Raw genomic sequence first — 23,782 nt, 5'->3', positions numbered from 1 at the left:
AGGTACTATGTTTACCCAGGGTAACTGGACTAAGCTCAAGAACTTGTTTACAGCCAGGCCCTGCTCATAGAACATTTCATGGTAGGGGTTCAATGCCTTGCTCAAGGGCACTTCAGCGGTGGTAATTTTAACGTGCCGGTCCGGGGATACGAACTAGCGACCTTCCGGTATCAAGAACGCTCCGCAAACCGTTCGGCCACCGCTGCCCCCTTTACAGTAAGCAAGAACAACCCAATGGTAATACATCAAATAGTACGCACCGCAGGTCCTGGGGCACCGGATGGTCCCTGGGGTCCAGGGGCGCCGGCGTCACCCTTCTGTCCGCCCTCTCCCTGGTCTCCCTTCATCCCAGGCTGACCGTCAGCACCCTGGCAGGAGAAGATGGTAAACAGTTTCATAACCCGCCCGTCTACGCTGAAATTAATTTCATTACTAAAATAAAGAAAAAAAGAAAAAAGAAAAGAAAAGAAAACTAAAGTAATCTATAAAGCGGGTGCTTTTCTGAAAAATGTCCTTCCGCCGTTTAAATAAGTAATGCCTTGTCGAGAGTTAAATAAATGATGATGACAATGGGAGAGTCGGACATCGTTGTGATGTCAGAACAGGCCAGCTCCGTCTGTGTCCCTTTTATGGAGTTGTGTGTCAGGCATGCCCAAATATGAAGTGTCAGATCAGGCCAGCTCCATATATGGAGATATTAAGGGGTGATCAGGTCCAGAGCCCGGGCAGAGGCTTTTGTGCTGGTTCTGGACAACCGGCTATCCGACGGACTTGACACCGGGCACTGCACTCCCTGTGGTGGTGTGCGGTCCTCGAGTTACGTGGATTACAGACGTACACACGTACGTACGTACGTACGTACGTACGACGTACGTACACACAGAGACTTGGTGCATTTATAGATACCGGTAGATGATGATGACAATGGCAGAGCTTAGGCCTATCACAATTCACTATTTGTCAGCCTGATTCTGATTGGTCCCTAACTGACTAACCAGAAGGCTCTTTCTGCCTTGTTTCCGCCCTGGTTCCACCTTGTTTATGTTCAATTTGCTAAAACGTCATTTTTGGAAAAAACTAAAAACAAACATGATATGCCCGGTCACCATGCTGCACCTGTGATGATCCTTTCAACGGACACCAAGTTTAAAATGAGAATTGAACGCACAGAATATCAATACGAAGCAACTGAAAAACACGTTATTTCAATGGTAGTCGATGGCGAGAAAGGATTTTTGTCCAACCACGAAACGGCAACCGGACTTGACAAAGGGTGAATTGCCTAATCACAGTTATTTGAGATAATCGCTTTTTTTTCCCTTTTGCATAATTGTCAATCAAACAATAGCAGAAATAGCAGATACAAATACAAATTGTAATGTTCCAATGTTCAATGCAATACAATACAACACAATAAAATGGGATGCTATTGTTTGCCGTGGTGAGTTTTATTCTTCTGGTGATGTACTTACTGGGGGTCCAGCGAAGCCAGCAGGTCCATGAGGTCCGTTCTCACCCCTGTCACCCTGAAAGACGAGGAAACAGCAAACATAGAGGTCAGACATGGAATTAAGCTAAAATAAGGTCTCAAGACTGAAAATGTAAATGATGATGTTTCAGGCCGAGCCAGCTGAAGAAATCACAGATTTGAGGTTGCTTTTATGACATTTCTGAGACCACTCGTGTTTCTGGAAGATGCTTCTAAACTTGTATTGTATTGCTGGTTTTCATCACTTCAAATACTCTTTCATCTTAAAATAACTAGGATAATGACTGAAAATAGCCGATCAGATTGCTATTTTTGTTGCGCAGCATGCTTTCCCAGAAGACACGCTTGGCTTCTATGGAATCCAAATGACTGAAATCAGTCGTGGTGACTGAGAACTTTAATCCATGGGTCAGAGAGATGAGCCTACTGTAAAGCCCAAACCACACCAATGGGTCGAGACTAGGCATGTAACGATATATCATATATCGATATAAATCCCGACGATATGAAACGATTCAAATCGATCGATTAAAAAAAAAAAACTTTCAGTAGTAGAGCACTGTAGAGGGGAGCTGTGTGTGTCTGTGACTGTGCCCGGGTGATGATGGTCGTTGATGCTCATCAAGGAAGGCAATTATGTTTCTGCTGTTTCTATGTAGTTAAATAAAACATCTCAAGGGGGAAGATAAATTATATAAAATTTTAAAAAACGGTAATTTTTCTTTATAATATATATATATTCTTTAACAGTTTCCGTGCCGGGAATGGATTACTCCAGGTTAATGTCGCTGCCGTATCGGACATACCCGCCTTTTGTTTTATGTGTTTAATCCGCCGTAATGTAATGAATCAAAAGAAAATCCGTCTTCGTCGCGGAGTATGAGACTGGATGCCTTCGCTGTGATGACAAAACCGGAAATCGTCACATGCTGTGGGCTGCTAGGGCTTCTGGGAAATTGAGGCCAATGGAAATGCATTGGGTGCAACGCCTCATTGAAACCAATCGTGTGTGCGTCTTCCGGGTGCACCAAGATGGTGGATGCTACACACAGATCATAACAAACCACGGGAGCTTTTTTTGATGGATTTTCGCGGATTAAAAGCCCAAATAATTCAGCGTATGCTCTAAAGGTAATACAACAATCTCGGCAGTGAAGGGGGGTTGATTAAAATGCGGGATAATCGTAAAAAACAGTCAAACTGTTAATATCGTGAAAAATCATATCGTGATAAAAATCGTATCTTTAGTTGAGTGAATCGTTACATGCCTAGTCGAGACGCAACAACGTGCGGTGCGTCTACATGCAACGTTTGGTTGCAAGGAGTTGCATCAGGCGCGGCGAGTCTGGTGTGGGCTTTCATAAAGGCAATGTCAGACACTGACGCATGTACAGTATGATTTACATACCTACCGGTATGCTTTTTGAAAGAAAAAAAATCAAACACAGAAGGTGAACTGGTGTCTAATGGGCGAGAGCAGTGGTTGAGTACAATTTTGAGTTTTAGTTTTTTTTAGTATTTCCAATTTTCAGCACTTCTGCTCCACTACATCTCAGGGGCAAATATTGTACTTTTACTTGAACATTTTAGTTACTAGTTACTTTGCAGATTTGGATTATTATTACAAAACATTTGAAAATATCAGATCTACATGCTCGTAAATCAAGCTTGTAGATCTCTTCTTTTCAAAGGATTTTTTACACATTTGAAAAACTCTTTTGTACTTTTACTCAAACTTAAATTTGGAATACTTACTACTTGTAACACTCCATATACTTGTAGACTACAAGTATATGGAGTTCCAAATACTTCCAAATAGAAATACTACAAGTTGTAGTATTTCGACATTGGCCGTATTGATACTTTTACTTAAGGTAGGTAAGGTACTTACCGGAGCACCGCGGGCACCAGGAGAGCCCGATGGACCAGAGGGACCAGATTCACCCTGGAAGGGAAGAGACAGTTACTTTTAAAAGATGTACATTAGCATGCTAGCCGTCCATTATACTACAGTAGGTCTAGTAAGTAGCCTTGCCGAGCCATGAGGCCCATAGGGCAGGAGCCTATCTCCTGTTTCTGTAGCGTGAGGCAGCTTGGTGTACAAGTACACCCCCTGGACATGACGCTAGTATGTCGCAGGGACTTACACCCCAATCCAACCCTTGATGCTGAGTGTCAAGCAGGGAGGCACTGGGTCCCATTTTTAGAGTCTTTGGTATGACCCGGCCGGGGATTGAACCCCGACGTCCCAGTCTCAGGGCGGACACTCTAACCACAAGGCCACTGAGCTGGTTACAGTGGGTCTGGCCTCCTTTTAATAAAACGCTGCCGATATAGCTACAGTCAGTGTTTGACTCTACTATGAAATAAATATATGTATTTTTTATTATTAAAAAGCAGGTTGAAATAGTCACCTTCTCTCCGTTGGGGCCACCAGGTCCAGGGGGGCCGATGGGACCAGTGAGACCCTATGGAAGAAATGAAAGGTTAACACTGATGAAACGCTGACACTGAATGTATGCTGGAAACAATCAAATAAAATAAAATCATACATAGGGAGAAGCATCATTTTGACTTTTAGAAGCCAGCACAAATATGACAGGCGTCACTGCCATATGAGACATGAATACAGTGTGTTCATATAAAACAAAATCAGTCACAACAAGATGTGTTTATATTGGCCACATGTTTGTTAATGCAGCTGTAAACGGACATTAAAAGTCCATAAACTTGGTCACGTTTAGTGCATAGACTTGGCTGATTTTTGTGGGAAAGTGCTCTAAACAAGCATTCAAAGTCATTGAAATTAAGTTGGCGTAAGAAGTTACGAAGTACTTGGTGTAAGAAGTTAGTAAGAAATTACTTGGCGTGATTTCAATAGCCAGGCATTGGAGGCGCTAGCGCCCCTCAACAACTATTAACACGTAGATGTATTCGACGCCGTACTGTATGAAGTTGGCTTTGCTGACGCGCCAGGGGTCTCATTAAAACACAAAAACACAAAATGACAAGGACTCACTCTTCCGCCATCTTTGCCGGCAGCGCCCTCGGGTCCTTTCTCACCATTGTCACCCTAGATGCGACACACAGGGGACAAAGACAGTTACAGACTGGCCCACAGTTCAATGGGACCACAATCAGCCATGTGACGAAACCGTCACCGTACAACAACATGAGTAAACCAACCCATAAACAATGTTATTTGATGGCTTGATTTGGTCATGTGCAGTGGTGTAGAGTAACTACATTTACTCAAATACTGCACTTTTTACTTTAATGGAGTATTTCCAATTTTCAGTACTTCTACCCCACTACATTTCAGAGGCAAATATTGTACTCACTCCACTACAATTATTTTAAGACTTTAGTTACTAGTTACTTTGTAGAAACATTAACATGTCATTAACCACTTCAGCGTTTCTGGCCATTTGAAAATTTTACTTGAGTAAAGTCAAGTGTTACTCACTCTGTCTCCCTTGGGTCCGGAGATGCCGGAGGCACCTCTCTCTCCGGGCATACCCTGGAGTCCAGGTGGTCCCTGGGCTCCTGAACCACCGGCAGGGCCAATGGCTCCCTGTCATGGAGGAGGGGAGACAAAACATGAATAAAAAAACATTGAGACATAACAGACTTTTTAGTGTTTCTTTTGTGTTTTTGGTTTTCTTTTCCATTTGGTTCCGTCATTTGGTATGCCGCCCGTCATTACTCCCCGGGCGGTAGACAGCTTTAATCAGTGAGACAGTACCGACACTCTATCGACCATAATAAAGCTCTCACCGCAGGGTGCCTGCCGCTGCCATTACTCTCACACTGTTCTACAGTAGCTAAAGGCGGAGATGTGTCCCCACACTGTCACCATCACTGTCACCAATCGCCACCCTGTCTAGACTCTAATCCCGTAGCCATAACCTTCACAGCTTGTTCTGTGAACCGTCCAGACTTCTCTGAATCATCGGGATAAGAGAGTGCCACAGCTTCTTTCTTCTTTTCTTTATCTCTGTACTCTGTTATTATAACCACATGCTTTTAGGAACATTTTTCTTGACATTTCGAAGCTTTGAAGGTCTGTCTGTCTGCCTAGTTTGTTGACAAGGAAAAGTTGGCCACAAGTTTAAATACATTTTCCGCAATATATATATTTTGTGACACTATCAGCACGAAACAACAGAAACGGCAGTGCTGCTTTTCTAGGAGTGTAATTGCTTTCTTGAATGTACTTTATCAGATAGCCTTAAGAGGACGAACGCCACATCTGATCTATTTTCTTCATAACGCATAAATGTCTTGACGTCTTGATGATGGTCAAATGTAGCATGGAGTCTTATGGACCAGTGTTAATTTTGACAGAAAAGTTTGTTTTAGTCATAGTCTTTTGAATTCACTTTCATTCAGTTTTAGTCACATTTTTTAGTGTCTTTTTTAGTCTGTAAATCTACAGTTGACTTAGTCGACTAAAATGTATTTTAGCGTCGTAATGGCATCAATTTGGTTGCTGTGACGCGTTGTGAGCTTGTAGATCTGCCATTTTCAGCATGCAACCAAGCATAACATGACTTTTATGTCATTTAGTTCTCTTCTCCACTAGTCCCTCCCTAGCATTTTAGTCTAGTTTTTATTTGTTGACGAAATTGTATATTTGACTAAATATATATTTAGTCTTAGTCATCATAGCTTAGTTTTTATTCCGTTTTCATTCAGTTTTCGTCAGTGGAAAATAAAAAAGGTAGTTGACGAACATTAAGGTCATAGTTTTAAATTGACACTAGTATGGACAGACTCACCTTGGGTCCATCGGTTCCGGGAGTTCCGGGCAGACCGCGGGGTCCCTGCAGACCCTGAGGACCGGCACCTCCTCGCTCTCCTGGGAATCCTCGCTCGCCCTACACCGACACACACACACACACACACACACACACACACACACACACACACACACACACACACACACACACACACACACACACACAAGCGCAGCACAAGGATGGATGATTAGCAACAGTGGTGGACAGTAACTAAGTACTGTCATGTACATTTACTTAAGTACTGTACTTGAGTGCCATTTGGAGGTATAGATTTGGAGAGAGATGCTTACCCTGGGTCCAGTAGCACCAGCAGCCCCGCCCTCTCCAGGAACGCCCTGCAATGAGAGAGAGAGAGAGAGAGAGAGAGAGAGAGAGAGAGAGAGAGAGAGAGAATTTAGATGAGATTGGATTCATGTATTGAAATGTACCGCAGCCACTATGACCTATCTAGGTGCAAAGATGTTTATTTCAGCAGCGCTGGCCACTCCACAGCTTTGTGTGTCTGTCTGTCTGTCTGTCTGTCTGTCCGTTTAAGCACGGCATGTGATGTAATAATGATGTTCTCATCATCATCATCATCATGAAAGGTGCCGCTCAATTCACATAAGTGTAATTTGTTTTTGGCCTAAAGTCTGACAAACTGTCAAATGAATGCTAATCTGTTCTTACCATATCTCCAGGCTTGCCTCCCTCACCAGGGGGGCCAGGGGGACCAGGAAGACCCTGCGCACAGGCAGAAGAAACAGAAAACATTGTCATTTTGAGAGATAAACAACAGTGATTGATTCATTAGACAGTGCATTCCATTAACGTTGATATGAATACAGGTGGACGGACTATGAAACTCACCTGGAAGCCAGAAGGTCCAGGCTGTCCTTGCTCGCCTCTCTCTCCAGCAGGGCCCTAACGGAGGCAGAGACAAACTCACAGTCAACTACTATGCAATCTACAGTATGAACATATAAGTGACCGAGTTTCACCTGCATCTCAGAAGTGGTTGATGTACCAAAAAAAAGGGCTTTTATTATAAATCCAGTAATTGATTACGATATATTCCATGTTCCATACAGTAATTATATAAAATGCTACAGTGCTAGTATTCATTTTCACAATTCATTTCATGACGAAAGGCGAGCCGTGTTCTACCGTAATAGCCACACGAAAAGTCTTCATACGTAAGCTACATGTACTGTAGGTAGGTATAAGTACAACAGACATGCTTTCAAGTCTGTCAACAACATGTGTGTGTGTGTGTGTGTGTGTGTGTGTGTGTGCAGGAGACATGCTAGCTATCACCAAGGCCAGCCTGAACAAATTGCCAAATTGCCTGCATTGCCTCTTCAGACTGGTTGGAAGATAAGATCACTGCTGGAGCTATGAGGCAGGATTAGTGTGACGTTAGAATATTGTGATGTTAGAATATACACACCGCAGGGCCGGGAGGTCCAGCTGCACCGGTCTCTCCATCTTTACCAGGCAGACCCTATAAGGAGAGGAGGGGGGGGGGGGGGGGATAGAGAGACATCAATATTGAGGTCAGAGGCCATGCTATTCACTACACAGAAGACTGACGGTTGTAACTCGACCTATCAATGCTATTATCCGATGTGACAGAGCCATTATTAGAGGTGTAGTGAAGTAGTGTCACAGGACAAAATTGCCCACTTAATGGCAATAAAGGCAGCGTGTGTCATCACGCTGTGTCAGCGTGTGTCCATCTGATCTCTATGCTAGCTCGTTAAGTGCAGTGCGCGTCGAACACAAGATGTCGTCACTTAAGATGTGGAAACGCTGGCAACATAAAGTATCTGTCTGGACGGGCTAGTTATTAGCCAAGCTTTTAAAATGTTTTTTTTCCAAGATAGTAAAATATGGCATATATGTTTATGGATGAAGGGTAAGGCACGCCCAAGATAGGGCCATATGGGTTTTATGCCGTTCAGACGATGGGTTTCATGGGTAAGTCTCCCATTGGCTGCATTAGACTCAGAGGCAGCCTAGAGACGAGGCAGCCAATCATAAAAAAGTGTCCAGTACGGTCGCTACTAGAGGTAGTAGCAAATGTAGGCACCTGGAAAAAAAACATGTTTTGATCCAACGTAGTTATTATTTAGTCCTCAAGCTCTTGTTAACACATTTTGATTGGTTTGATATTGATAAAACCCACAGCATTTTTCAAGAGCTAAAGTTTAAGATAATGGTTAAAAGCTAAGGCGACACAGATGTGTTCCAGGTCTTAATGGGTTTAAGTGAGCGTGATCGTCCACAGTGACAGGAGGATGGAGGGGTGACTCACCCTCAGTCCAGGCGCGCCGAGCAGTCCCTTCTCACCACCCTTACCAGGCTCACCCTAGGAGGACAGAGACACAATGCTGCCGTTAGTCACAAAACACCAATTACAATTTACAATGTAGGCACGTAGCAGACGCTCTTAATCCAGAGAGATTTACAGTAAGCAAGAACAACACGTGGTAATACATCAAATACATAAAAAAGAATCATATAGAATCATAAGTAAGCAAAGAACCTAACATCCGTCTAACAGTGGAATATCTATGAAACTATGAGTATACACTATAGAGTGTTATGTCTACATACAATGCTACAGTATCTAATTTACATAAATTGAGCCTTTGCATACGCCTGTAAGTTCGTCGAGGCTATGTCAAGTGCTATAGCAAGTGCCACAATGGAGTTTGAAGAGGTGGGTTTTCAGACTACAGGTTTTCAGAGTTAGGCTACTCCACTACATTTATTCGGCTAGTTACTTTGTAGATTATAATTACAAAACGTACACCCCGAACGGCCGGGGTTATTTAATCCATTAAATCAGAGCGCCCAGCAATTTATAGCAGCGGAGCACATTCAGCGACGGACCGGATGCTATCCCGGATGTAGCTGAAGTAGCTCGATGTAGCCAAAACACTCTCGATGCGATCGACAACAACGGGAGGTATGATTAATTCTAACGCAACTAGCGACGGGACCGCGATGGGCCGTCTAACACATAATCTTTTCTTAGAACGGAATTATTTAGAACAAGAGTTATTCATGTTTTAAGATTTACGGTCTCAACGGCTAAAATGGGGGGGGGGGGACATTTTTGATGATGTCCCACCGGAAAATAACTCACAATGACGCATTGTGAGCTTGTAGATCTGCTATTTTCAAAATATGTTTTTAATACATATTTGAAAACTATGAAACAGGATATTCAGCACAATGAGTACTTTTACTTGTGGTACTTCAAGTACATTTTGATGACAATAGTTTTTTTGCACTTTTACTACAAGTACTTTTTTGAATTCCAGACTTTTTACTTGTAACAGAGTATTTCTACATTGCATCGTGGATACTTTTTACGTGAGTAAAACATTTTTCCACCACTGCAAGCTGAGAGGAGAGAAAAAAACATTGATGTGTGTGTGGCTGGCAGGCCACTGATTAATGGCAGCAGTCTTACAATGTAAGACCGCTGTAATGAATAGGGTCTATACTTAGTAAAACTAGACCTGATTCTCTTTTATCAAGCTACACCACATCTCTTTGCCAAAAATAGCGTCACAATGTGACACGCTGTGATCTTTTAGATTGGCTATCTTTAACGATTGTCCCCCCAACAGAATAGCGATGCTGGGTATTCAAGTGATTAAAATTAAATTACCCTCACTTAGTGAGGGGTGCTCTTATCATCATACCATCATATCATCATCTCATTCCGGCCAATCACAATTTGCGTCCTCACTTTTGTCTTCAATGTTTGTGTTCGCACAAACACTCAAAACTGGCGATTCATTATCAATGCATGCAAAGCTCGACACCCTCAAAGATTAGGAAGTGTAAGTATTTCTTTCAACTTAGATCAGCGCTACTCAACTTAAGATGGCTCAGTTAAAACATCTTATCGAAAATGTCACTGTGATTAGTGATGTTAACAAAACGAGGCTTCATTCACAAAATGTGAAGAGAACATAATTATAATGAACCAATTATTACAGGAGAAATAAATAAGTAAGTGGTTAATACTCGACTGACATCAGGCCATATCCCTTTCTCTTGGAACAAACAATACAATACCTACAATCTTGTTCAACACAATGAAAATAACTATAATTCTGTTTTTATTGGTATGACCATGACGTGCCACAGATACATTAAGCAGGGGCCGCATGCTGCCCATGTGACGCGGGTTGAGTAGCACTGACTAAAGACTATTTAATGTTGCATGATTTCCATATATTATAATGATTTATGGTCATTCTTTCTAACACCTTTTTCTTAATGTTTAATGAAATGACTCACAGTGGCTCCTTTGGGTCCTGGGAATCCCATGACACCGGGCTGTCCGCGTGTTCCCATGGGTCCAGGGGGACCGGGGCGGCCGTCCTCTCCAGATGCTCCCTGTGTGTGCAGAGAGACACAGTACAGCATGGTTAGGAGACAGAGACACACAGTACAGCATTGTTAGGAGACAGAGACAGTACAGCATGGTTAGGAGACAGAGACACAGAGTACAGCATGGTTAGGAGACAGAGACACACAGTACAGCATGGTTAGGAGACAGAGACAGTACAGCATGGTTAGGAGACAGAGACACACAGTACAGCATGGTTAGGAGACAGACATAGTACAGCATGTTTAGGAGACAGAGACACAGAGTACAGCATGGTTAGGAGACAGACATAGTACAGCATGTTTAGGAGACAGAGACACAGAGTACAGCATGGGTTAGGAGACACGATGGAACCAAAACCAAGGAGGAGGCGGAGGGCGGTTGACAGGAAAACCTGACACAAATAGTTTCGTCTTCTCCGTTTCAGATAGTAAACTACTGTAGTCCTCGGTGTAAAAGGGCATGCTTTGGATGCTTTGCACTCTTCCCATTTGCCGCTGTGCTTGTGTTTGTTTTCCGGCTGCTTGAGCAGCATGGTTGCTCGTGTGCATTTCCGTCTCAGAACCCGAATCCGAGGCAGAAACCATATTAGCGTCTCTCACAGCCTAGGCACCGGCCACCGACTTTTTACGGGTAATAAGGTTTTAGTTCTGACATAGTGGAGTGGGAAGAGTTTAAAGCATTGCGGACTGGCACTGCTGCTGCCCAACATGAACACTGTGTCTTGACATACTGTCCCTTATTATCGTAAAGTCGGGTAGTGTACACTGTTTATTTTTGCACCGAGGAGCCATGTGTGTCTGACTGTCTGACTACGTACGTCGCCTCAGCTAAAAACAAAAGGGAACTAGGTAAGCCTGATGTATGCTTCGCCGTACGATGTGTCGCATGTTAAAAAAATAGCTGATCTGCCAGCTCACAACGTGTCGCAACACGTTGTGAGCTAGTAGATCGGTTATTTAAATACAAAATAATAATAAAATCTAAATATTGCTTTGATGCTCATATTATCCTTAGGAAGTATTAAGTTGTTTTTATTATAATATGCATTCCATAGGGCTGGACCACACTTGGACCTAGACTTTAGCCAATTTCGATTTTTTTAATAATGGGATGAATCTACAACAAGAGCCATTCTAGGGCTAAATCTAGAGTTGCAATACCCTCCATTGACTCCCCACTCATCCAATAAATATTGTTTTGCTATAAGTTATTCATCCCTCTTTTATCCATCCGGTGAGACGGGTCGCCGCATTTTAGGAGCACCAAGAAACTCCTCCAGGTGCTCCTCTGAGTACTAGACCAAAAACGTTGTGTGCAGCCCTGATTATATCAGTATATATTCAGCACCAAAAGTGAGAAGCACAACACAAAACAAAAAGGAAATGGAATGAGTCATTTTGCCTCTATTGTTGGACTGGGTGGTTGTGCCCAGGGGAGCTGCCTGCCCACTTAACAAATTGACTTTGGGTTCAGTGGAGGCTTCTAGGGCCACTGCCTTGCAGCGAAAACAAAACACGCGTGTTTTGCAGACCATTCCATTAAGACCGCAGAAAATGTAGGTCTAAAACAAGTCAACATTTAAAGATGGAGTGCCTAACCCTAACCCATTTTCTGCTTTGTATGTGTCTATGGAGTTAACATTACTCTAATAGACCCCCAGGTGTGGCTAGAATATTCGAATATGTCTTCCCTGTCTATTTTTGGTTTCTCAAAAGGCCCAATCGAAGCCCAGGTCAAAAGGCCCAATGGAAATGACAGTGATATAGTGACATCACAATATCATCCCCTTCCCTAACCCCCCCCCCCCCCCCCCCCCCTTTATCATACAACAACAGCTTTGGGCTGCTTCAGTTCAGGTCACCCCATTACCATCCACCAGGCAAACCAGGCATACTTAATGAACTGGTGGGTGTGGCCACATAAAAACATAATTTTAACACTTTCTGTACACCATTTAGAAAATAATCTTTCTCCTAGTATAATCATAGCACCTTTAAAGAGGCATTACCTCTTTAAAGGCCATCGTGACAGCTGTTGTGTCGAGGTGAGTCACTTTAGCTAATTGAATTTGAAAATGTCTTTTGAAAGTGAACATTGAAGCCAATTACTGGAAGTCTCTCTCAATGAAGCTATTAGGCAATAACAGTGTTGCATAATTAAAGGGCAACAATGCTGAGTTAATTAACCCATTTAGACCTGAGGCCGATTAAAAAAAAAAAGGTCTTCTAAATCAGACAGTTTTCTGAAAAACCTACTGTAGGTTTCAGTGGTGCTCAACCTTTTTCATATCAAGGAATACAGAATTACATGTATTTGGCTGCAGGCCCACATCTGAAAATATGTTGTTCCAGAAGCAAAGATTTGCGTTAAAAACGTTTGCTCTGAAAAAATATATATTCAAAGATTTGTGCCACATTTTCACGATTTTTCTATAGCTATAGCTAAAGTGTAACATCAAAAGTGGTTTTGATACTGAAAGGGTTAAAGCTAGTACTAGTTAGCTTAATGTAGACTCACCAAAATCCCAGACAATATCTAGTCTCAAATCATGATATAATATCGATATAGACCGTGATTTTGCAACACCTTCAAATTGACTAAGTGTGTGGCACACGACCATGTGCCATATCACCAGTCACAATCAAAAACAATAATTGATGTTACAGCATGCATTAGTGCACTTACAGAAGGTAATAATAATAATGACAATGACTTCACAGCATGCATTAGTGCACTTACGCCAGGTCCGACTTTGCCTTGAGGACCGGCATCTCCAGGGCGACCAGTAAGACCCTGGAAGTGGACAGAAGAACACATTCAAATGAGTCATCATGTCTCTCACAACAACAGACACAACACAAGCTAGGTCAACGTTTGAGTGCTTCTGAAAACCTTTTTTCCATGTCAGCGAGCCCACCCCCATTGCACCCCCCATACGAGATTTGTGTTGTTAAAAAAGTAATTTTGTCAAGGTCAGTTTGAAAACGTTATATTGGGCATCAAACTGATTTTTTTGATGCTGTATTAACTCATTTTGCTGGGGACCCACTGGGGCCCCCTCAAGGACCACTGAGGATCGCCAGAGCCCACTTTGAGAAGCACTGAATCAAGGTACAGCACATACTACAGACAAGTGATGTGTCAATTAGGCGGTGATTAGGCAATATTTGGAAACATGCTGCCGTGTCCTAGGCCGTTATTGGTGTAGGAGAGAGCTCTCCCAGCATGCCCCGGGGCTGCACAAACACTGTGTGTTGTTTTGTTAATTGTTGTGAAATTAAATTGTTGAATAACTTGACAGACTGACGAACCCGTGGGTTTACAAAGATTCGCCCCACGATATCGCCTACAGTCTGCAATTGTTGTAGGCGAGAGGCACGTCAGCGTTGCCCACAGAAGCGTAGCACAGAAGTCCAGACCAGTTAAACTCTATGTACAAGGTTGACCGGAGTCCTTCAGGGATCTATACCAGACCCCCTTGTTTTCTTCCTTTACACCAAACAAACAGCACATCTACAAGCTCACGGCACGTCGTGTTGTGAGCTTGTAAGTCAGCTATTTCCGCCGCATGTTCGCCACAGAATAGCGACGCTAGAGTTCATGTGGTTAATGTGTTACGTAGTTTTCTGTTAAATGACTTATTATGTGTATTTAATGGTTTTGAATCATGAGAGACTAGCTGGAGTAATAATAACCAGGAGCTGTGCCCTTATACGAGTTGAGTTGCTTTGGTTCTTGGTGTGCAGTGTTACAAACAAAGGAGTGCTCCTATAAAAGAAGGTGGTTGTCATGACTACCTCCTTTGGATCACCAACCCGATCCATGGTCATTACAGTACAGACTGACATCAGTCAGAAGTGCTTCTTCCAGTTTCCCAAACAGTGGGTCGGGACCCATTTGTGGGTCACAGACACATTGTTATGGGTCCCCTTAGTTTTTGTTTCCTACATTTGGTTTTTAATTATTATTATTTCAAAACATTTTCAAAACAAATATATATATATCCCCAAAAAGCTAAACTTTTCATGAAGCAATCTTTTTTTTCTCAGTAATGTCATGAAGAAATTAAAGAAAACACTAATAAAATTCCATAAATTAAAACAAATATTTAAGAAGTAGTGAAAACAGCGTGGCGTGAAGCAATGCGTTGTGAGCTCGTAGATCGGCTATTTTCACTAATTTGGGTCTAATTTCTGTTTTTGAAAGTCTGGGAACCACCGTTAAACCCGGTGGGGTCGAAATGATCACTTCACTCCAAACCTGTTAACGCAGTGCAAAGTGGCCACATGCCATTGTGTGCTCTGGCCAGTTTGGATTACAAGGCAGAAACAGAGTGAATGTTGCTGGTTGCAGGTGACACTGTGGGACGGCCCAGGAGTGTAGAATGGCATTGACAGTGGTGTAAAGTAAGTACATACTACATTTACATACGTACTGTACTTAAGTACAATTGTGAGGTATTTGTACCTTCCAATAATTCTACTGGCTCAGCGGTCCAGGCACCTTGGATGGTAATCCAGTCTGGCAGTGTGCCGTGGGTTCGACTCCCGATCCAGACGGCCTTTACTGCATGTCTCCCCCCCCATCTCTCTCCCCCATTTCCTGTCAGCCTACTGTCTGTCCCTCCATAAAAAATATAAAATAAAGGCGAAAGCCGTCGCAGTCCCTCCCCCTTTCAGAAAAACGAGTGGCCCAGGAAATGAAAACCCAATGCATTCTCCCATAGGCATTTCTTATTTAATTTATTTAAAGACCTTTTAAGCGCCGTACGAAGCCAACTCTTGTCGTGACAAATCATGACAACACACACAATTTTTCGGGCCAAACAAATAATTGCAAATAAGAAAAACAACAAAAAAGGTGTAACCTGCCGTTTTTTCTACTTTCTAATTCTTTGTTTGGCCCGAAAAATTGTGTGTGTTGTCATGATTTGTCACGACAAGAGTTGGCTTCGTACGGCGCTTAAAAGGTCTTTAAATAAGAAATGCCTATGGGAGAATGCATTGGGTTTTCATTTCCTGGGCCACTCGTTTTTCTGAAAGGGGGAGGGACTGCGACACTCTATAGCATTCACCTCCGTTAGCATCTGGGACCGGATATTAAAAGGTGGCGGATTTGAAATCACTGAAAAAACACGTCAACCAATGGCGTCACTTTGTCCATTATTTGTTACGGTCTATGGCTGAAACATAAATCAGTTGGTGTTGAAAAGCGCCCTTATTGCTTCACCTTAAAAATAAATTAATTTCGTGCCTCAACCCTTTCAAACCGGTGAATATAAAAGGAAATGATTGTGAGAAGAAATTACACGGGACTTACTCTGGCACCAGGAAGACCGGGCTCTCCGGGACGCCCGGGGTCACCGCCCGCACCCTTGGCACCACCTGCTCCCCCGGGACCACGCTCACCTGGGGCTCCCTGGATGGAAAGACAGAGAGTTAGCAACGTACGCGTGTTTGTGTGTGTGTGTGTGTGTGTGTGTGTGTGTGTGTGTGTGTGTGTGTGAGAGCCAGTCAGTCAGTCCAATTAAAAATGAAATTAATTTCCCATGGTCCAGACCAAGGGGGCAATCCCATTAATTGACTGCAGATGAGTGCAACTGCATTGATGAATTTGGTTCATCGAGTAAGGTAATATGCCAAGGGATAATGGATACAGAACATACTGTATGTATATAAATCACGGTTTAGAGAAACATGCTGGCACCTTGTGGCCACATCATGGAACTGCATAGATCTGCTGTTTGATCTCAATCTCATTAGGACAGATCATTTGAGACCAATTTGATTCCATGTGTGAGCTCATTATGTGTAGCACTGAACCAACACAGAACAAAGCACTAACCGGAGACCACCGATATCCTCGGGCTGCTATTGGAGAACTTCAGTCAATAGTTTAATTAAGACGAATGGTTTAAAAAGCTTGAAATGTCACTCCTTAGCGATAGGAATGCCGTTGGTATTGGTAAAAATGTTGATACAATTCTTACATACATTGGATAATGTATGAGTCAGCTGGGTAACATCATCATGACCATGGCATGACATTCAAATACATATGTTTTGTAATAGAGGGTTTGCGCATGCATTGAATGTGAGTTTAACGTCATTTAGGCCAGATAGGACTTTTCTGTTTGGATGTAAGGGGTGTCGAGGCCAGAAGGTAGTTTTTTTGCCTCTCATTAGGCGTTCCCGCATAACGTCTGGGTATGATGATGATGTCACGTGCATACCCTCTGTTCCCACGACAATTCTAAACATACAGGACACTAGCCTCTGTCCTGGTAATCCTAAACTTGGAAACATGGAAAGTAAAGTACATTTACTTAAGTACTGTACTTAAGTACAATGTTGAGGTATTTGGACTTTACTTGAGTATTTCCAATGTTTATTACAAAACATGCATTATCCACTTCAGCTCTATATACATTTTGACCATTTGGAAATAGCTGATCTACAAGCTCACAATGTGTCGCGATGCAACGCATTGTGAGCTTGTAGATCAGCTATTTTTTTTAATACATTTTCAAAACCTGACATTGTGCATAAAGAGTACTTTCTACTTTTGGTACTTTAAGTACATTTTGATGCCAATACTTTTGTATTTTCACTCAAGTAAATTTGGAATTCCGGACTTTTACTTGTAACAGAGTATTTCTACATTGCAATATTGATACTTTTTACTTAAGTAAAACAATTGAGTACTTTTCCCACCACTGCATTTGGCTCCAGCGGCTATAATAAGCCTCTATAGCGCCCCCTTAGGGACAGACATCGCCATGGCGACACTCACCTTGGGACCAGCTAGACCATCCTGACCAGGGAATCCGCGGTTACCGGGAGATCCCTAAAGAGAAAACAAAAACAAAACATATATGAAGATCATCATCTGAACAGCAGTGTTCATTCTGTTGACTAAGACTAAGGCTTTTGAAATATAGTCGACTAAGACTACACTAAGACTAAACCATTTCAGATTACTAAATAGGACTAAGACTAAATGGTGTGTTATTCAAAAGACTAAGACTACATCTTTTCTGGCAACATTTGCATTGCATTAAGACAAAAAGACAAAAAGATTAAGATTTTATAGTCGACTAAGACTAGACTAAGTCAAAATAGGTAAATCAAGATAGTTTACAAATGTAACCAAATGGACCCATTGTACAATATCCGGGTTAAATTAACACAGTGGGGATTTTAAATACTGTGTAGAGTTTTTTTTTTCCCTTAAAAGTATAAAGTCGGCCCAGGCCGTAGCGTAACGGTCTGGGCACCGGACTGGTAATCCAGTCGCAGTGTGCCGCGGGTTCGACTCCCGGACCCGACACGGCCTTTACTGCATGTCATCCCCCCATCTCTCTCCCGTTTCCTGTCAGCCTACTGTCTGTCCCTTCAAAAATCAATAAAAGGCGTAAGCCGCAAAAAAAAATATCTTAAAAAAAAAAGTATAAAGTCAAGTCATTTCTTTGTCATATCTGCCTTGTGCAACTTCAATGCCTAAAAACAAACAGAAATTGATTTTTATTTCATTATATTACTGTGTTCCAACGCCAAAACACACAATTCAATCGTTAATTACAATTATGTGTGGCAATGAATCGCCAAGTGAATTGTCATAAAAGTGACAGCCCTAAAAACGCACGGTGTCGTCACCAGCCATTACAAACATTGACAAAGGTGATGGATCGCACTCAGTGACAAGACTCACAAGAGTGGATTCCAATTAATTGTATTTCCTACATCATACTGAACGTCTGTCGTTCAGCATGATGACGAAAATAAGATGAGCTGAAATTCACTCTTGTCACTGAGTGCGATACATCGCCGTTAGTTCTCATTATGTTGATTTGAGTGGATACCGTGCACCAGAAGTCAGAGCGCGGTGGTTACAAGAAAAGTCAAACATGGACAAAGCACATGGGACAGATGTAGATGTGATGGTTACTCACTCTCTCTCCGGGAGGTCCGAGGGGTCCGGCAGAACCAGGCTCACCTCGGGGGCCCCTCTTGCCCTCCTCTCCTGCCGGTCCAAGTGGGCCCTGGATACCAGCGGGTCCCTAGAAAACACACACCCAAACACAAACTACCATTAGGATTGAAAGAGTCTGCTTACAATGGTCCCTCTATAAATATGTTTGATTATTCTGTTCTTCCATCTCTCTGTTCCTGATTTATCTGTAAATAAGATTGCCCAGAAGCCAGAAGGTAGTGTAGGGTATTTATTTAATAACATAAAGAATAGGCTTCCTGCACAGCAGCCATATTGGGAAGAAACCTTACGCAGGTGTTACCAATCATTCTAACAAAGGATCTGTTCCATTTAATCAGACCAGTGTGTGTCCAGTGGAAACCTCGTATGAATCTGATCTCAGGTCAGAATGGGTTAAGTGTAGCACAGTGGTTCTAATGTCAAGGACCCCAATAACCCTGAGAGTGCTCAAATGGATCCAAAATGGACCTGAAATAAAGAAGTATTGTACGGATAGGGATATATGGAAGTTCTTGAATGTTTACATTCATGAGCTCAGTATATTTGTATCTCGTCAAACCTCTGTAAACGTTGATACACTTAGGTTACATTTTGTGTGCTATAGTGCCCCCTACTGGTTTTTAGCGACAATTTCATCTAATGTCATTCAGCTGCAGATTAAAGAACACGACTTTGATAAACAAACAGTGGCTCGGGACCCGTTTGTGGGTCGCGGACATATTTTTATGGGTCCCTTAGTTTTTTTTCGGAATAATTGAGTCAACATTGGCGAAACCTCATTGCACGATTAAGAGGTCATGCACATTTTAAATTGAATATCATATTATTTTTCTCTCCAGGGACTAGTGTAGAGTTTTCAAATCAATATGTGCTTTATTAAAATGCATTATACTAAATAACAACATAACTTTGACAAACCTAAACAAACAACAACAAAAAAAGCTGCAGTGCAGAAAAATGTCTTATTTTGACCTAACCTCTAGCAAGTTTCAACTCTAACAACTTGTTATGCCTGGGAGAGAACGTATTCATTATATGAAGATATGTAGTGGGGGGTGTGAGTGTGACTGAGTGAGTGACACGTGGTATACAGGGAGTTCCTGAATGTTCCGAGAGAGTAAGGGACACTGCAAAGATAACTGCCAGTCTATGGGGGGGGGGGGAAACGAAACACTTACGAGTTCTCCTTTTGGTCCAGCCTCCCCCTTGAACCCTGCAATACCAGGGTCTCCCTGAGGAGAGAAGAGAGAGAGAGACACAGAGAGAGAGAGGTTTTAGTTACATTTAACAACATACTCTGTTCTGTTTCCACCGCTGGCTAAGCCCTTGGCAACAGTAAAGTGTTCTTGTGTGTGTGTGTGTGTGTAAAACAAAAAGGGAACCATTGAGGGCATACGTACAGATGTTCCTTTGGGCCCAAGAGGTCCAGTGGCTCCCTGAGGCCCCGGAGGGCCACGAGGGCCAGGGAAACCAGGTGCGCCAGCGATACCGGGACCACCCTACAGCACAGAGAGAAGAGAGGATATCAATGAAGGAAAATTGATGAATGAATAAATAAATAAACAACCCAATAATCAATTAACTTGATCATTCAGTCTTCAGAAATTCCATGATGCCACGACTCTGGTCAGTCGCCTCTGGACTTGCTCCGCTTGCATTTTGTATTTTCTTTGCCTTAATATAGAGGATGTAATGCAATGTGTAATATAAAACCCTGGTAGCCATCATAACTGTGCACAAAAGGAATTGCAGCTCCGCTATATAATAGATGAGAATCGTCAATGTAAATTTAAATCCGAGAGCGTACAAACGGAATCAAACGGACCCTTACCCTAACTTATGGGTCCATTTGGCTCCACTTGTGAACGCTCAGACTTGACATGTACAATGAATATATATATGACTGCAAATTCTGATGCTACTGTAGCAGAGTGGCTCACAACCTCAGCCTCATGGCCTAAAAGTCTAATTTCTCCCCCGAGCTAATGCTAACGGCTACCTCAAAACAATATCCATTTGAACCAATACGGCCCATCTGGTAACATTGGTAACATACATAAGATATAAGGCAAACAGCATTTTCCTTAAGGCTATTTTAAATCATAGAGTCTGATTGATTATAGTTGTACAATAGCCGTACATTGCGTACAATGTCTATTCAGCTACAGTGCTACAGTATATCACTCCGAGTCTGTGGCTAGGAGAATTGCAAAAAACAATACCGGTGTCTGATAACATTAGGCGAATATTTCACATTTACTGTACAAACCACAGTAATTGTTATTTAAACTACTTTTAACGGGATATGTCTGTGACTTTCTTGCCCTATTTAGTAACCGTTTGATAAAAGCAATAAAACACTAGAGGTCGTGCTTTATTGTGGTTAGTGGCACAGCATTGCCTTATGGGTAGAAATGTATTTGAGAGCAAGTGTGAAGTGGTCTGTATAGTTCTACTTACTAGTAACTATTGTCTTCTGCAGAGTTTACAGACCTAAGTCAATTAAATGCCAGGAATGTGAGATGCCACCCCGATACCCTACCTATTTCTACCTGGTTTTTCCCCATTCTGAATTTCCACAGACCTTTCTTATATCGCGTCAAATAAGAACTGTGTTCCAAAAATATACAAATGATGATCCCGGTGGTTTAAAAAAATCAACTGACTGTGAGAAATTGCTAATGTGACAGCAGGCAAATTAGTAACATTTTCGCTAGAAACAGACTGTATCAAATATGAGTGAGTGACTATTGTAAACTATACAGGTCCATTTCCTCGACAATATCACAGAGACATTTTTTTTTTTTTTGGAACACAATCCTTATACGAGACGATTTTAAGATGACCCAATGTTATTCTTCAGAGAGAAATTACTTCCGCAAACCAGGGGATGAGTCAGGACTTCTAGAGAGTCAGGACTTCTCTATAAAAGTCAATTACAGGCTACGGACCATGAAATATCATTCCCACAGTACCACGGGGGGAGGGGGGACGAAAGTAATAGAGTGGTGGTGGTATGTGAGATAGAAGAAAGTATTGCTTTCTACTCACGGATGATCCTTTGGATCCAGGAATACCATCAGTACCAGGGTTACCCTGCAGGAGGAGAAGGAGGTAAAGTGAGAATTAAAGTGAAATTAATTCATTTGGTAGTCTATCGTTAGAGATGATACTGGATGGTCATAAAAGGTCCATGGAGCAACTTTTGAGTTTAGAGGGCCAGTCAAGTGCATCAGAAGTAGTACACAACTGGGGACTGTCCTTCAGTGATGTGTATGGGACTCGTTTTTACTGCTAACTCTTCCAACAATTCTCTTACAACAATTCATGATTGTTCCCACAACGTTAACATCATTCACTCACTGTGTACAGTTACAGCTACGACTAAATCTATGTGGATAGCACAAATGAAAGGGCAACATATTGTTGGTTGCTACTTGCTAGGGAATATCCCATCTGCAATGGTCTTTACAGTAACTAACATCACTAAGATGATGTGCCTTCTATCATTAAAACATGTCTTACAAAGTATCTTTAACATTATACTCACAGATGCGCCGGAAGGTCCAGGTGATCCTGGGGTACCAGACTCTCCTCGGGGTCCCTGTGCACCCTCAGGGCCGCGAGCACCAGTAGGGCCAGCTTCTCCCTGGTGAACAAGGTCCAATGTTAAGTACTGTATTGTTACGTCTTGTGTATTCGGGACAGGTACATACGAGTAAAACTCTTTTTTGGTTTGACTTCATTCAGACAATGCAGCAGCATAGATAACAGCAAACACAGCAAACAAAAGGGATAGAATAAAGAGTGAAAAAAGAACAAACAAAGGGTAGAAAGAGTATCATATGTACTGCATGTTTTCCCTGTAGTAGAAAAGTTAGGTGAACTTTGTGTGAACAACTTCACAGTACCATGTTCCATATAATTCCATACCAATTTAGTTTAGAAAGGTGCAATTCGCGCATAATAGTACAAGAAGAGGGTGTGAGGGAGGGAGGGAAGCGTTTTCCTTTGCCCCGTTTCGCTCTGGTTCTTGCAGTCGCTGTACCGCCCTGTTGTGACGAAAAAAGAGCTGAGCCAGAAGGCAAACCTCTCTGTCTACCGAGCAATCTTCGTTCCTACTCTCACCTATGGTCATGAAGTGTGGGTCATGACCGAAAGAATAAGGTCGCGAATACAAGCGGCCAAAATGAGTTTTCGTCGACGGGTGGCTAGTATCTCCCTTAGAGATAAGGTGAGAAACTCGAAGTAGAGTCGCTGCTTCTTCCCCTGGAAAGGAGCCAGCATAGGTGGTTCGGGCATCTGGTTAGGATGTCTCTCTGACGTCTCCCTAGGGAGGTCCTCGAGGCACGTCCCACTGGGAGGAGATCCTGGGGCAGACCAAGGCGCAGTTGGAGGAAACACATCGACTCACTGGCCTTGGAACGTCTCGGGATCCCCCCAGGAGGAAGTCACAAACGTTGCTCTGGAGAGGGACGTCTGGAGCTCTCTGGTGGAGCTGTTGCCCCCCGCGACCCGACCACGGATAATCGGTTAAGATGGATGGATGATGACACCGTGAAGATGACAAGTTGACACAGTGATACGTTTCTTTATCACTGTGTGATATATTCACGTTCGTCATGCGGGTAGTGGCTGCAATGCATTATGACCTTAGACATTTTTGTTTCCAGTATGGCGGAGGCACAGCACGCTGTCACACAGTAGTGATTTACTATTCTGTCCTTATCGGGTCGCAACTCAAACGGGGATAAGTCGGTTAAGCGAACACCGCAACGCTCGACACGGCAACTCGCTCGCTTAAGCACGCTCGGTGGTGTCTCACGTGGCTCAAGTTCGCTTGAGATGACGGGCCTCCGTCGTGGTCTAGTCCATAGAGAATAAATATATTTAGTATATATCTAGTCCGAAGTCGTTGGAGGTGAGAGGCCGAGAGGCAAGAGGCACTTCCGTGTTGGCCACAGAAGCGGGGCGTGGTTATAAGCAACTACAGATAGAGTGACTACTGGGCAAATCACAGCACGCCTTTTCCGGGTCTCGTCAGAATCATCACTTTCTTCCTAAGTGACATGCCTTCCTCCTCAGCGACATCACTTCCAAGTC

The 23,782-nt window shown here is 42.7% G+C and overlaps 2 protein-coding genes across 3 annotated transcripts in view; one reads left to right on the top strand and one right to left on the bottom strand.

Moving 5' to 3' along the window:
• Positions 1 to 23,782, top strand: part of LOC310863098 (MYG1 exonuclease-like) — a 293,850-nt gene that overhangs the window by 120,908 nt on the left and 149,160 nt on the right. The gene's annotated exons all lie outside the window — the stretch shown is intronic.
• Positions 1 to 23,782, bottom strand: part of LOC310862525 (uncharacterized protein) — an 81,510-nt gene that overhangs the window by 18,947 nt on the left and 38,781 nt on the right. For both annotated transcript variants that reach the window (XM_083770461.1, XM_083770462.1), the window contains 21 exons: positions 22,230 to 22,328; positions 21,731 to 21,775; positions 20,080 to 20,178; positions 19,858 to 19,911; positions 18,639 to 18,746; positions 17,480 to 17,533; positions 16,007 to 16,105; positions 13,427 to 13,480; positions 10,594 to 10,692; positions 8,588 to 8,641; positions 7,721 to 7,774; positions 7,141 to 7,194; positions 6,961 to 7,014; positions 6,582 to 6,626; positions 6,271 to 6,369; positions 4,956 to 5,063; positions 4,509 to 4,562; positions 3,904 to 3,957; positions 3,381 to 3,434; positions 1,473 to 1,526; positions 261 to 368 (listed from right to left, as the gene is read on the bottom strand). In XM_083770461.1, the coding sequence (XP_083626587.1) occupies positions 261 to 368; positions 1,473 to 1,526; positions 3,381 to 3,434; positions 3,904 to 3,957; positions 4,509 to 4,562; positions 4,956 to 5,063; positions 6,271 to 6,369; positions 6,582 to 6,626; positions 6,961 to 7,014; positions 7,141 to 7,194; positions 7,721 to 7,774; positions 8,588 to 8,641; positions 10,594 to 10,692; positions 13,427 to 13,480; positions 16,007 to 16,105; positions 17,480 to 17,533; positions 18,639 to 18,746; positions 19,858 to 19,911; positions 20,080 to 20,178; positions 21,731 to 21,775; positions 22,230 to 22,328 (1,503 nt within the window). The remainder of the gene's footprint in view (positions 1 to 260; positions 369 to 1,472; positions 1,527 to 3,380; positions 3,435 to 3,903; positions 3,958 to 4,508; positions 4,563 to 4,955; positions 5,064 to 6,270; positions 6,370 to 6,581; positions 6,627 to 6,960; positions 7,015 to 7,140; positions 7,195 to 7,720; positions 7,775 to 8,587; positions 8,642 to 10,593; positions 10,693 to 13,426; positions 13,481 to 16,006; positions 16,106 to 17,479; positions 17,534 to 18,638; positions 18,747 to 19,857; positions 19,912 to 20,079; positions 20,179 to 21,730; positions 21,776 to 22,229; positions 22,329 to 23,782) is intronic.

Source organism: Protomyctophum parallelum (assembly GCF_964188405.1).
Source record: "Protomyctophum parallelum genome assembly, chromosome: 8".
NCBI lineage: Eukaryota > Metazoa > Chordata > Actinopteri > Myctophiformes > Myctophidae > Protomyctophum > Protomyctophum parallelum.
The sequence above is the reverse complement of the archived record's forward strand: the minus strand, read 5'-3'. Positions and strand labels throughout refer to the sequence as shown.